We start from the raw sequence: 15,036 nt of genomic DNA, 5'->3' as shown, positions 1-15,036 counted from the left end.
GTCATCTCAGGCAGTCAACCCACCTGCACCTGGGTCTGTCCCGTGACCTCCTGTCAGCAGCGTGTCTTCTTAATGAACGCCGAGGCAACGGAACTGATTTTAGCGAGTGCGACTGAGGGAGCGACAGTGCGTGGCGATGTTTGCAAAGTGTGTGTTGTCTATTCCAGCGAACCTTCGACACGTCACGTGGCCTCAACGTGCACCGAGCCTGGCACAAGCGCTGTGGTGACGTCACCGCCACTTGGTGACGAGTGGCGGCTGTTGTTGTTGTTGTGTAGGTTTGTACGTGCGCGCTGCGGAATAGCGTGAGGTACCACGTGCAGAGTGTGTCAGAGGAGTGGCGTGTGTGTGTGGGTCTGTGGGTGTGCGTGTGGGTTGCGAAAACCTGGCCAGCACCAGTGACCATTATCTGAAACCGGCTATAGGCCCTCCCCTCGGTCAACTCAGCCTCAAATGCGTACCCGGTGCTGCGTGTAAACATCGCCACTGGGGAGTCAAAGGCGGCTGGGCGTGGTGCTGGCCACCCCACCACCACCAACACCACACCAGGTGTGCCGTACCAACCTCGATAGGCGCTACTCGCTCACAACACTTGCCACTTGTATGTTAAGGATATACCGGGGGGGTCTTTGCATTGTTTCTGTGTGTCGTGTTTGTCAACATAACCACATTTTTCCATTGTTATTCAACTCAACTTATCACACAGCACTGTCTCCAAGTCACCATTGATCCTGTTTTTTTTTTAAGTGGCAATGTCCCGAAACGTTAGATTTATATCTCTATTTTAAACAAAACTCGTATGTTATATGGCAGTGTGAATCGTGCTAAGCTTTTTCAAATTGCTCTAATAATTTCAAATACAAGATCCTCATGAACGCAACATGCATGCACGGTGATGCAACTTTCCCTGTACGTAACTAAGAGTAAATGATGTTTTATTATTGTTGTATCGCAGCACATCCGGCCACGAATCTAATTATTTATTTGACATCTGACGCAGTTAATATCAATAATGGCAAGCAGTGGACTATAACAATACATTCATTATTTTGTTACAACAAAAAATGCCTCTTACTCATGAGGCTCCTGATGCCAAATCCGGACCAATGCCGAGGAATGCAACTGTGACTCGAAAATACGTGTATGGGAGTGTGCGTGTGTACGTGTTGGAGTGTGCGTGTGTGAGTGTGGAAGTGTGTGTGTGTACGTGTGGGAGTGTGCGTGTGTGAGTGTGGAAGTGTGTGTGTGTGTGTGTACGTGTGGGAGTGTGCGTGTGTGAGTGTGGAAGTGTGTGTGTGTGTACGTGTTGGAGTGTGCGTGTGTGAGTGTGGAAGTGTGTGTGTGTGTACGTGTGGGAGTGTGCGTGTGTGAGTGTGGAAGTGTGTGTGTGTGTACGTGTTGGAGTGTGCGTGTGTGAGTGTGGAAGTGTGTGTGTGTACGTGTGGGAGTGTGCGTGTGTGAGTGTGGAAGTGTGTGTGTGTGTGTACGTGTGGGAGTGTGCGTGTGGAAGTGTGTGTGTGTGTACGTGTGGGAGTGTGCGTGTGTGACTGTGGAAGTGTGTGCGTGTGTACGTGTGGGAGTGTGCGTGTGTAAGTGTGGAAGTGTGTGTGTGTGTACGTGTTGGAGTGTGCGTGTGTGAGTGTGCAAGTGTGTGTGTGTACGTGTGGGAGTGTGCGTGTGTGAGTGTGGAAGTGTATGTGTGTACGTGTTGGAGTGTGTGAGTGTGGAAGTGTGTACGTGTGGGAGTGTGAGTGTGCGTGCGTGTGTGTACGTGTGTGAGTGTGCGTGTGTGAGTGTGGAAGTGTGTGTGTGTACGTGTGGGAGTGTGAGTGTGGGAGTGTGCGTGCGTGTGTGTGTGTGTGAGTGTGCGTGTGTGAGTGTGGAAGTGTGTGTGTGTACGTGTGGGAGTGTGCGTGCGTGTGTGTACGTGTGGGAGTGTGCGTGCGTGTGGTGCATCAGCCAGTCATCTCGGTCATCTCAGTCAGTCGACCCGTGGCACCAACTGGGTCTGCCCCGTGACCTCTTGCCAGCGGGCGTTCGACACTTCACGTGGCCTCAACGTGCACCGAGCCTGGCACAAGCGCCGTGGTGACGTCGCCGCCACTTAGGGGCGAATGGCGCTTGTTGTTATGACGCCCGTCTCTGAGCAATCATCGACCACACCGTGTCGGCAGGAACCGCGAGGTGACCTTTGTTACCCAGCTGACTGCACCTCCAGCTGCGGCTTCACCTGCTCTGTCGCTCATGTGCTCACGCAATCATCATCAGCGACGATTGTGTGAACCTGTCCTGGGCCTACCCCCGAGGTTAACCGAGCGGCATTAAAACAAAACGAGTACGTACCTGGTGCGGTGTGCAAATAACGCCGCTAGGGAGACAGACGGCGTTCGGGCGTGGTGCTGGCCACCCACCCCCTCGTGTACCGTACTGGACTTCATTAGGTGCTCGCTATCAGCACTTGCCCAAATGTCTGTCAAGGTCTATAAGGTGGGATTTTTGTCTTTGGTGACCAATATTTTTTTTTATGTGGGCAGAAGACATTTCTGCGTATACCGTCAGTACTATGAAGAAGGGCTCGTGCCCGAAAGGTCGCCGATTCCAATTGCCTTCTTTTTAAGGACCACGGTGTTATTTTCGAGCGCGTTAGAGTTTGTTGTGGATTGTGTTTTACGCACCACCGCAATGCCGTCGCGTCCGTTCGAGACGCCAGGTGGCAGTAATGATTCCCAGCGAAGCTCCGAGTCCCCACCAAGTACGCCTCGTCTCCGTACGAAGTGAGTTCCCCTGGTCATGAACTCAAAGCTTGCCTTGGCTCTCAGCGTCGACAGTGAATGATGGGCACCGCTTTTCGTGGAGCCATGCGAACTCGCCTAGGCTGCATCGATTCGGTGTCGCGTGAGTCGATGGGTTGGCTGGCTGAGTTTTCGTTAATTAGCGGGCAATTTGCCACCATTTACTGGACATCTGTGAAAAAATAGCTCTACAGCTCATCGGATTCCTCCAGTATGAATACATGTTCTCATTCTGATTCGTCATGAAGACTTCTTTAAATCAAAATACTCTCGAACAAGGCGATGTTTCGGGCAACAGCCCTTTTTCATGGCACTTATTAGCAGTTGCAGTGAGGGGCCCGTTTTGCAATCGACATTCTTCTGCACAGGGAGAACCTGGATGTAAAAACATGAAATTCGGAAAAAAATTTAACTCGGAAAAACGAAGTGTAAATAAACACATGGAAACACATATTTTTATATATGTACATATGATTTGAATAAGTTTGGTTAAGTGTGCAAGTTTCAGCCAAAATATCATAGTCATGAAGTTGAACCAACGTTTAAAAATATACTGCATTCACTCAGAAAGAGTCAACAGGGTGCGGTTATTTGGCTTCTGGATTGGGTCACGCCATGGGAATGATACATTTACACCGCGACCTCCATCTCAGTGGACAGGATCAGAACCACGTTGTATACTATGCTTGAGCTAATGGTTCCGTTGGGGATTGTGCTTAGTCTGTTAAGAGGGTAATGAAGCCAGTTGTAATCACTGGCGAAACGTGGTACTCAGATTGTGAATGTTGTAGCTTTATTCTCCAACACACCGGTTAGTGCTGTACTAGTAACGAATTGGCCACGTTCTGTTTACGTGACAAACCTTACTAGTTGGCTGTGTCGGGTGGTGGCGGGTTTAACGACAACATTTATATATTTACGATGGCAGGAGGCTGCCGCCGCCAAAGTTGCTGTTGCTGCATTGGAATGTTTCTCCAATTCCTTTATGAATGGCAGTTTTGGCAGCGTGTATGAGAAACCTGGAGTTTAACAACAACAACAACAAAACCCCAGCACGCATTTCATCAATGAGAGGTGTCACTCAGCACGGCCGTCTTCTGGACGCGGCTCGTGCAACCACCGGGCGAGTTGCTGTTGATGACGGTGGTAGTGTTGGGGTGATGGTCGTCTTAGCAGTGTGTTAAGGATATATATACCACGGATATTTGTCGTGTGCTTTGCTAGCGTGGGAAACGGCGGTTAGCGCGCTGCGCTACGAACCGGGCGACCCGAGTTCGATTCCCGCTCGCGGCCAACACCAGTGACGATTATCTGAACTGGTCCTGAGTCTCCCCCTAGGTCGACTCAGTCACAAACGAGTACCCGGTGCGATGTGTAAACATCACCACTGGGAGACAAATGCGTGGTGCTGACCACTCACCCCCTCGTGTGCCGTGCCGACCTTTAAAGGTGTTCGCTAACGGCACTTGCCCCAACAGCCTGTTAAAGGCTACACGGGGGGATATTTTTCTTTGTTTGGTTGTGGTGGTCACCCTTTCAAGCGCTAACCAGGCTCGTCACATGCTTAGTAATTCCGAGTGGCGGGTGATGCTCACATTCGGACCAAATCACTGGACGCCTACCGCCCAAAGTAATTCCAGTGTGGCTAGCTGCTCTGTACAACGCGAGCACTCCTCCACCGCTTACGCTGTGAATGTTGTTGCGCCGAAATAATGTCATGAACAGTGTTACTCTTGATATGCTGCACCCACTGTAACTGACCGCAAGGGACTGACGCAGCAGCTTTGTATCGCGGCCGTTATTTGGTGCGTGTAGGATTGTCGTTGCGCGTACGGTGTGTGTGTGTGCGTAGGATTTGGTGTGTAGGGTTGTGTGGGAGTCGGATTGTGCGTGTGTGCAGGTGCGTGCAGGAATGTGTGTATAGGATTGTGTGTGTAGGATTGTGTAAACATCGCCCTTAGAGAGACAAAGGCGGCCGGACGTGGTACTGGCCACACCCACCCCCTCGTGTGCCATTCCGGCCTTCATAGGTTCTCGATGACAGCACTTGCTCCTACAACCTGTTAAGGCTATACGGGGGATCTTTAGTCGTGTGTGTGTGTGGGTGGAGGCGCTGCTGAACCTGGATCGTGCCACTAAGAGGCGGGTCTTAACATAAGCCCCGCCAAAACTAATCGACTGCCCGAGTATTTTGCGCCATCAATGACTCCACCTTCTCAACTCCCATTGGTGATGTGGGCAGTTGTGGAAAGAGTGGAGAGTTTTCCATACCTGGGCAGTGTGCTTACGACCAAATCCGGTTTGGCAGCAGATGTCTCACCCCGAAATAGTTGGGCGGCACTATTGTTTCATCGCCTGCGTAACGCTGTGTGGAAGCTACCTCCACGAAAAGCTTCGGGTCTTCTCGGCCACAGTCATGCCCTACCCTTCTCTATGCTTGCGAAACGTGGACCCCCCCTCTAATGGTGCATCTGCGCCGGTTAGAAACATGCAGGCTTGGCTTGCCTACAATCCATCCGGATGGATTGTGTGAAAAGCTCACATCCTTGAAAGATCTGGACACATCCCCATCAGTGAGCTCCTTCGGCGGGCAAGGCTGCGTTGGCTGGGTCATGTAGCCCGCATGCCCAATCATCTTCTGTTTGGCTGGATAGAGCGGGCTCAACGGGCGCAACACGGGATGGAGAAGAGATGGATTGATGGCGGCACCAGAGGACGTGGAACTGAGTGGACTTGCCGAATACTGGTACCAGCGGTGCCAAGATCGGCGTCTATGGAGGAGGCTCGTGAAGAACGCTACTAGGCAGTTGGAGGCAGTCGCCCTCCAACAACAGTGGAGGGCAGAGAAGCGACGCTCACAACCAGCCGAGCGCCAAACAAATCAAATGAAGCAAGTTGGCACAGCAGGGGGCACAGCTGGTACATCTGTCAGTCATCTCAAGTCAACCCATGGCACCGGGGTTTGTCCCGTGACCTCCTGTCAGCGAGCCTTCGACACTTCACGTGGCCTCAAAGTGTACCAGGCCTGGCACAAGCGCCGGTGTGACGTCACCGACACTTCGTGGCGAACGGCGGCCTTTGTTGATGTGTAGGATCGTGTGTGTTGGATTTGTGCGTGTCGGATAGTGTGTGAAGGATTGTCCATAGAGGCTTGCATGTGTACAGGAAGTTAACCAACTGCCCATTGTGGCCACGTGTGCACAATTGGACCCCCAGCATGGGGCAAACAGCACCGATAAAGATCCCCCACCGTGGGCTTTATCAAGCAGCTTGAGCAAGTGCTGTTTGCGAGCAACTATTAAAGCCGGCACGGTACACGTGGAAGGGGGCAGGGCAGCACCACGCCTGGACGCCTTTGTCTTCCAACGCCGATGTGTACACAAAGGCACGAAGTATTTGTTCTTTTTTAGGCCGAATCGACCATGGCCCAGGATCCGGTTAAAATATGTTCTTTTATTGGACATGAGCAGCGAATCTAACTCGGGTGATAGAGTTCTTAGTGCAGTGCGCTAACCACTGCGTCACCACTCGTTTCAGCCACTCGGGGTGCAGGCGCGCACACACACACACGCACGTCCTGGGATTTTGTTAAGAAACTTTATTAAGAAACACTGATGATAAATAAGAACTTAGCGTAACTGTAGTGAACGCAAAGTAGCAACACAACCTTCGGGAAGAGAAAAAAAAACAGATTTCCACTTTCCAAAAGTTAAGAGAGAATTGTTTTTTTTTGCATAGAATAATTTAATGTTTTTTTTTTAAACCACCACGTACATTTCTTATGTCGAACAAAATAAAACACATATGCGTTAAGTTGTGTAATAAGTTGTGGAATGATCTTGTTGCATTTCTATATATTTAACAGTCAAATTCAACATCAGTTTAATACTTGGTTATCGCTACTCGAAGCCTGCTTTTTTGGTGTACTAATTTATACTTTTTAGGTTCAATGTATCTCTTAAATAAAAAAACAATATCGGGGACCCCCTGTGTTGCAACTACTTTCTATAACCGCACAGATCCGTAAACAGTCATCATTACAACATCGAAGGCACTAACCCCAATCACCACCACCACCATCACCCTTCCTTTCCAACCGTACTTTCTAGTTCATATTCAAACCAAAAAATAATAATCATAACTTAATGAACGTATACAAGGAGAGAGAAAAAAAATACGCGAGTTTTGCGTGAATCATATCCGATAAATACTAACAAAAATAAAAACAAAATTAGCAAAATGAATAAATGATAGATAAATAAATAAGTTAACGGTAAATAGTTTAGGAGCATGAACCAAGAGCTAATCGCAATGAAATCACCGGGTTTAAATGTTCAAAACACTTAACATTTTATACTCCGCGCAACAACAAACACAAAAGCCACGGTTTGTCCCAAGTTTAGAAAACAAAAATTAATTGAGTGCATTTTCTTTTTTTTTCAAATTTCAGCAGAGATAATAATAAAATGTGGCACTTTTAATATCTCGCACGTACGCACGCGCGCACACGCGCTCAGACGAACCACGCACAGACAAGAATGCTTTTACAATCATTTGAACGCGTTATCAAAATTAATTCTGCAACCAGCTATCATCAATGGCTCTACAATTCACGTATAACGACAAAAAAATTGAGGCAGTTCGTTTAGCTAAAACAAACAATGAATTATTAGATAATTAGAAAAGTGTGGGGGATTGGGGGGGGGGGGAACTCATCAAGAGCGAATTAGGAAACAAATTGTTTCAACCCATCCGAGTGGGGCAATAGATTTGCAAAAAAACATACAATCTTTGCACCACCACCACCACATTCACAGATCGTTATTACTAGAATGTTTTTTTTTTAAACGGCCATTGTTCTGCCACGTTACATAGTTCAGAGTAAAAAAAAACGTATTGAAGCCGCCTGGCTAGACTCAATAGGCACATCATCATCACCACCACCACGATCACAAACCCGTTGTGGGCACCGCTTGGCTAGCCGGTTGACGCCAGGCCAAGCCAAAGGCACTGCTGCTGCTGCTGCTAGGTTAAGGCACGGCGACACGAGCAGAGAGAGACTCGCCAACAACGCCATCGCGTTCCTACAAACAACGCCGAAGACGCCCGGCGCTCGGGCGCGAACTCATCAGCGCCCTCCCCTCCTCCTCCTCCTCTTAAGCGCTGGTGCGTTTGGAAGCAGGTCACATCTGTGCGCTATCATCAACATCATCCAAACATAATAATCATAAAAACACCACATGCACCGATTTAACAGTATCTTCCCCCAACACCATCATCATCATCACCATGGATAAGAGCGCAATCATCGTTGCTACCGTCATCATGAAACGACTACTTGATGGTGCTGCTGCTGCTGTGTTCTGTTGCCTCCTCTATAAATCGTATGTCTGCTGCTGCTGCTGTTGTTACTGAGAATGAGTACTGGGTGGGGGGGGGGGGGAGGAGACACTCAGTCCTCGGAGATGGACAGGCGGCTGAAGATGGGCAGCCTCTTCCCCGAACCGTCGGGACCCGGGGACTCGCATCCGCTGGAACCCCCCGAACTGAGGTACCCCGCGTCGGGGTCGGACAGCGAATCGAGGGGCGACTGCGAGCGGGCCACGCCGCTGCCGCCGTTGCCCATCATCGTGGGCACGCCACGGTGGTTGGTGAAGACGAAAGGGTTTTTGGTGCCCGCCGGGAGGGGCGACAGCTGCTGCAGGATCGCCTCCTCGCTCACGGACGCGAACAGGAGGCCCGGAGGTGGCGTCAGAGACGCGGGGCTCTCCAGCAGAGTCGGCGGCGAGTCGGATCGCGTGCAGCGACGGCCACCGCCCGCCACCCCCCCGCTGGGGAAGCCGGCGAAGCTCACACTGTGGCTGAGACGAGGCCTCGGCCCCATGGAGTGGGAGCCGTGGGAGCCAGAGCCGTGGGAGCCAGAGCCGCCCGCGGCTGCTGCGGCTGCTGCTGCTGCTACGGCGAGGCGGTTCTCCTCGGCGTTGTGGATGAAGTGGCAGCGAGGCCCGTAGGGGCAGAAGCCGATGGTGTGGAAGGTGCGGCACAGCTCGGTCTTGTACTTGGGGTGGCGCACCAAGCCGCGCAGCTCGTGATGCCCGTGCGCGAACTGGCACTTGTCGCCGTACTTGCAGGTGCCGCTCTCCTGAAAGGGCCGGCACAGCTCCGTCTTGTAGCGACTCGAGTTGCTGCTCTGGGTCTGCGACGAGGCGGCTGCTGCTGCGGCTGCGGCTGCTGCTGCTGCACAGGGAGATGAAGAGGACGAGGAGGACGAGGACGAGCAGGAAGAGGAGCTCGCCACGAGCCCGTTGATGCTGCCGCAGCTGCTGTCGTTGCTGCCGCCGCCACCGCCGCCCCCCATGGATTTGTGCAGAGAGCCGAAGCCGTGGAGACCCAGACCGAGACCCAGACCGAGACCAAGGGCTGTGGCCCGATCGCCGGTCTCGCTGAAGGATCGGTCTCGGAACCTCAGGTCACGGCAGCCGTGAGAGGCCGTGGAAAGGTCCCCGAGGCCGGACAGACCCAGGCACCCCAGACCGCCCAGACCTCCTCCGTTGCTGCTGCTGCTGTTGCTGCTGCTGCTGCCTCCGAGTGCGGACCGCGGGTTGCAGTAGGAGGAGGAAGGGGAGTTGTGGCCGAGCAGAGAGAGGTTGAGAGCCGAGGAGCCGCGGTAGGGAGACTGCAGGGTAGGCGACGAGTCCATGGAGTACTTGTCGGGCAGGTACTCGAAGTCGAAGTCCTTGTTCACGTCGTTCTGGAGAGTCAAGGGGGACAAAGCGGAGGCGTTATAGACACGCGTGCTTGTTGGACGCGACGTGGACTTCTTTCGCATGATAATCGTGGAGGTGCGGGCTAAGGACAAACAAAAAAACCCACACCAGACAAGACAATAGCGTGGAACCCCAATTGTCATCGTTTCTTTGTACGTTCAAAGGTTTAATTAGCGAGTTAAAAAAAGGTGTGTGCTACTTTGCCAAGGCGTTAATTGTGAAAAACTTGGGAGCGGCTTAAAAATAAAAGTTGGAGATTGTCGTCGCCTTCACAGCTGTGGACACACCACACACACGCTACACACACACTACACTGAAGCAAGGCTTAAATCGTTCAAACAGAACCCCTTGCGAATCGCCAAAGAAGCACTCCTCTGGCATCGTCTCTCCGACCCGAAGTTATTTTCGGCTTTTTGTCGCCGAATGTTGGAAGAAGCTGCTGCCATCCACACACATCCAGCAGCAGCAACACGTGGCACAAGGGTACTACCGCCAAGCAGACCACTTCGGGGTGTCGGTGGTTAGTAGCAGTCGGAGGTGTGTTACAAGTGGAGCTGGTAACAGCAGCAGTAGCAGCAGCTACCGCGGCAACATCGCTCGCTCAACAACAACCACCACCACAACCATCGCGCTACCAACTCGGATCGCTCTCGGCGGATCCATGGTCACGCCCGACCGCCTCGTACCCCTCCACGAACTACCACCAACTACAACCACCACCAACTCTACTTACTTTGAAGAACATATCGCCGATGTCACCGAACGGGTACACGAGAGCCGTGGACATGATGATGCTGCTGCTGTTGCGGGTTGTTTTGTTCCTTCTCGCCCGAGTCGATAAGATAAATGTCGAACTGGAGTACAACAGATCTCCTCTAGCTTGTCCGTGCCCTCCCAAAAAAAAAAGCTAAAAATCGCTCCAGTCACAGACACAAAGGGCCACGGGACAGACAGCAGCAGCAGTTGAAGTCGACGTAGTTTAGCAGCAAAAGTAGCAGCTCCGAACTTGATAAATAATACGGGAGATGTACGGGTAGCCGGATCGGGGGGCTTCACAGAGGCGGGGGGAGGGCAATTGTTCAAGAGTCTACGAGTCGCTCGCAACGCCACAAAGACACGAAGCGCTCCCCCGAACCCCGCTTTGCTGGTATCGGCTCCGTCTCCCCTGGTCCGCGCTACTTATATCGCTCGAGAGGGAGGAGCGCTGGATCTCGCCAATGTGAACGCCAGTTAGCTCACACACAAGTCATGCGCGCCGCCCCCTGAGCCGCCAACCATCTCCCTCCCCCTCCCTCCCTCCCTCCCCCTCCTTCTCATCTCCTCCCCCCCCAACACCACCAACATCTCCCACCGCTCTCCTCCCCCCATCGTCGTCATCATCATCAAACCACCACCACCACCTCCCCCCTAAGCGGCTACGGCCATAACGCGGAAAGGCGAGCGCGCACGGGGGCCGTGTTTGTTTGAAGCCACGTTGCTTTTTATTTCGGATCTCAAGCCGCGTTGTTGACTCCGACCCGTGGCGCGCGCGCGCGGCTGTTGCAAGCGACTGTTGTTGTTTTCGCAACAACTTTAATAGCGGGCTTGTGTGTTTTTTTGTTTGTTAATAATTTTCAAACGAGCCATGCTTGGCCTGTAAAGTGGCATCGGAGGATGAAGTGCGCGTGTGTGTTTTTTTTGTGTGTGTAGACGATTGGTTAAGTTGCGTCTTATGAGTGGGGTGATTTGACGGCGTTGTACACCAATGAGCAAACAATGCCCAGAGCGCGCTCTGATTACACGTGGGTGAACATAACCATATAAGGTGATAGCGATGTTCTTCATTTACGCGGCATAAAAGTTCAGTGCCGAGGCTCCTGTTTAAGAAGGGGGTGTGGGGGGGGAGGTCCTGCTACAACTGGGATGTTTGGCCAGTGATGGCTTCGCTGCGGGAGGGAATCCAGGATGACTCCGAACGAACCCGCCACGACATACACGCGAGGGGAAGAACAATAGCAGCAACACTCAAAAGCTACGCACAGATCGATTCAAGAATCCAATGCTGCTTTTACCATCTCCTGGGCACATCTCGCCGGGGTTTTTTTTTCTTCCGTATTATTCAACAGCATTAGGGTTTAATGAATACAAACACAACTGGGTGGAACTAAGGTGTCTCATCATCATAGTCATCAGCAGCAGCAACAGCGGCAGCTCGAATCAGTCCCAGCAAATTGTCCGACAAGTTGTTCTACGGGTATGGGATCTGCGTACATTTTTGAAAGCATCCTCCGACACAAAAAAAACACACACAACAGTTTGCGCCGTAACAAAAGAAAGCGAACTTACGGCGCTCCGCACAGAGATAGGTGGACCCACCCCACCCCCACGACGCTCCAAAAATTGGTGGCGCGCACGTTCCAGTTCGCGCAGCGGGGGAGGGGAGCGCTGAGCAGTAGCAGCGATGGGGGGAAGGTGGAAGGGAGTAGAATTGGGAGTGTGGTGGTGGTGGGGGGAGCAGACGGAGGAGGAGGGAGTAGCGGTGGAGGGGAAGGGGGGGGGTGCAGGGCGACTGAGGTTCACGATGTCGTCATTTTCGATCAACAACAACAAAAAACGCCGTCGCTCAAATATTTTGCAACGACGCACTCGCGACGGGGGGTGGTGGTGATGGGGGGGGAGTGTGACCCGAGCAAACGTAGATACGCTCGCAATCAACCGCGAATCCCCGATACGGCGGTGGCGGAGGGGGGGGGGTCGGAGTAAGGAGGGGTGGCGCATAGCGTCGGTGCCGATAAACCGGGGCCCGGTGCGGTTTTGTTGGACGCAGTTGGTCGCCGCTGATGATGATGTTGGTGGTTTGGGGTTTTTTTTTTTGCTGCTGCTGCTACTAGCGGAGGGGTGCAATGTGCGTTCGTGCGTCGCCTCTCGTGTGCGTGCGCTGGATATGTCGTCCCGTAGCGGCGGCGGCGGCGGAGCGAGATCGGGAGGTTGTTGCTGTTGTTGTTGCACGGGACCGTTTCTCGTAAATCCCTAACGAGGACACCGACGTCGATCTTGGAGCGACGAATTGCAACGACGTTCGCGGCCCGATGAGAATCGCGTCGAGGCTGAAAACGACGCCCGATCTCGTTCCGAGCGAGGGTTGTGCCTCGTTCGACGGTTGGATGGGTGACCGTCGCAACAACCAAAGGCAAAGCTCCCCCGTATAACCTTTAACAGACTGCTGCGGGCAAGTGCTGTTAGCGAACACCTATGAAGGCCGGCACGGCACACGAGGGGCAGGCGGGGGGGGGGGGTGGTGGTTGCCCAGCCTTCGTCTCCCGAGCGGCGGTGTCAACTCACAGCGCCCAAGTATTCATTTGAGTCGGAGTCGACATAGGGGAGGCCCAGATACGTGTTCAGATAATCGCCGCTGAGGCCCAGAACCGGTTCATGATAATCGCCCGCTTGTGTCGCCGGCCCTGAGCGGGGGGGCATCCCAACTCGGATAGCGCAGGGCGCTAACCCCTACACTACCGCACCCCCACGTCCACCATCCGCCACCAGGAGATCGTGCCTCACCCCACGTGCGTTTCTTTGCAGGTCGTGGATGCTGCCTGCGAGGTGTGGCCAGTAGGTGGCAGCGCCGAGTGCCGTTCGCGTCGCGAGCAGCGCGGAGTTGTTGTTCTCCGAGGCATTTTGAAGCTTTCGTTGCCGCACACGAATGGGAACTCTCACGAGTTGTGGAATGAAATGGGACACAGACGGCCACGTGGCAGGATTCTCCTGAGACTCGGCGATGCTTTTCTGAGTGAATGAAGGCCATCGGCAAACTGCAATAACTTACACGCTAAAACTAAACTCTTATTATACCGTACCAGATAAGGTTCGCTGAGCTATAATCGCTCTTTTTCAGAGGCGATTTGACCACAATGATAGCTCGGCAAATGATAGTTCAACGCAGTGGCTTATGTGGAAATGTATAGCGACCAAAAAGTAGAAACGGGTGATGTTGAATCTGAACGTGGAGGAAAAACCGGAGGAACCGGAGTCAAACGCACGTGACAATCGTGCTGCTAAATCCATGATGACGATGACGGCAACAAGGCTTCGATGTAAAGCTTTCGTGACTGCAGGGATTCATCTTCTTGGTTCTTTGGGTAAAGTCACGTAGAATGGAAATAATAAAATAATAAAAATAAAACTTTATAAAATAATTCTCACGACCTTTCGGCCACAACGCAAGCAGCCATCTTCTCGACAGACCTGTTCTTCACCTGAGGACGGCTGCTTGCGTTGTGGCCAAAACGTCGTGAGAATTATTTTATTATGTTTTATTTTTATTATTTTATTATTTCCATTCTACGTGACTTTACCGAAAGAACCAAGAAGAGGCAACAAGGCTGATCAGTAATTCATCTTCAACCACCACCCCTCCTCCCCCCTTTCTCCCCGACCAGGACTTGAACCCATCGTTTTCCCAACATCGAGTCCAGAATTCCGCATTCGCGTTCAGTAAAGCCGGCGTGTGGCAACACGCTTTTAGCGACCCGTGATCTGATAAGCCCGGCTACTGTACTGTATTTTTAAACGGGGATCTGAGGGTGGTGGTGGTGGAGGAGAAGGGGGGGGCAGGGGATGGATCGGATGGACAGGGCGGGGGGTGGGGTTGGAGGGCCATGGAATGAGAGGCGGGGGCCTGGGGGGGGGCAGTGATCTCTGAGTCGGCGTGGACGAGCCGAGAGGGATGATTTCGCGAGGAACTTCTGAGGGTTTCTCCTTCGCCCTCTCTGTTGTTCTGCACAACAGAGGGAGTACACGGGTCTCCAGGCAACACTTACTATGTATGAGCTAACTTTACACAGCGCCATTGTAAACAGAGCATTAAACTTACGACACACACACATACAAAGGCAAAGATCACCCGTATAGCCTCTAACAGGCTGTTGGGGCAAGTGCTATTAGCGAGTAGCACCTATGAAGGCCGGCACGGCGCACGAATGGGAGCGGGTGCACAACACCACGCCCGACCGCCTTTGTCTCCCCACTTGGTGATGTGTTCCACACATTGTACCAGCTACTCATTTGAGGCTGAGTCGACATAGGGGAGGCCCAGGACAGGTTCAGATATAACCGTCAGGGATGTTGGCCGTTGAGCATGAATGGAACCCGGGCGGTCAGGTTCGTAGTGCAACATGCTAACCGCTCAGCTACCGCTCCCCTCACACATACAGACGTGCACACACAACATAAAGACAAAGTTCCCCATCCCCCCCCCCACCAACCTATAGCCTCTAGACAGCTGGGGCAAGTGCTGTTAGCGAGCACCTATTACGCACATAAATACAAAGACAAATATCCCCTGTGTAGTCCACATTAGGCCCTTGGGGGCAATTGCGTTTAACGAGCACCTGTTAAGGCCTGCGTGGCGTACGAGGGAGATTGTGATGGCCGTAAACACGCCCGGCCGCCTTTGTCTCCCCGGTAGCCCACTAACATTTAAACACGCAACGTGAAGA

General features: G+C 52.5%; 1 protein-coding gene across 1 annotated transcript; it reads right to left on the bottom strand.

Moving 5' to 3' along the window:
* Nucleotides 1–6,375: 6,375 nt before the first annotated feature.
* Nucleotides 6,376–10,724, bottom strand: LOC133341442 (mRNA decay activator protein ZFP36L2-like). Its single transcript, XM_061550079.1, has 2 exons — nt 10,293–10,724; nt 6,376–9,543 (listed from the first exon to the last, which is right to left on the bottom strand). Exons 1-2 carry the CDS (start codon nt 10,344–10,346, stop codon nt 8,245–8,247), a joined length of 1,353 nt encoding a protein of 450 aa, XP_061406063.1. The 5' UTR covers nt 10,347–10,724; the 3' UTR covers nt 6,376–8,244.
* Between the last annotated feature and the right edge of the window lie 4,312 nt (nt 10,725–15,036).

Source organism: Lethenteron reissneri, chromosome 11 (assembly GCF_015708825.2).
Source record: "Lethenteron reissneri isolate LAM-NWPU_2019-01 chromosome 11, ASM1570882v1, whole genome shotgun sequence".
NCBI lineage: Eukaryota > Metazoa > Chordata > Hyperoartia > Petromyzontiformes > Petromyzontidae > Lethenteron > Lethenteron reissneri.
The sequence above is the reverse complement of the archived record's forward strand: the minus strand, read 5'-3'. Positions and strand labels throughout refer to the sequence as shown.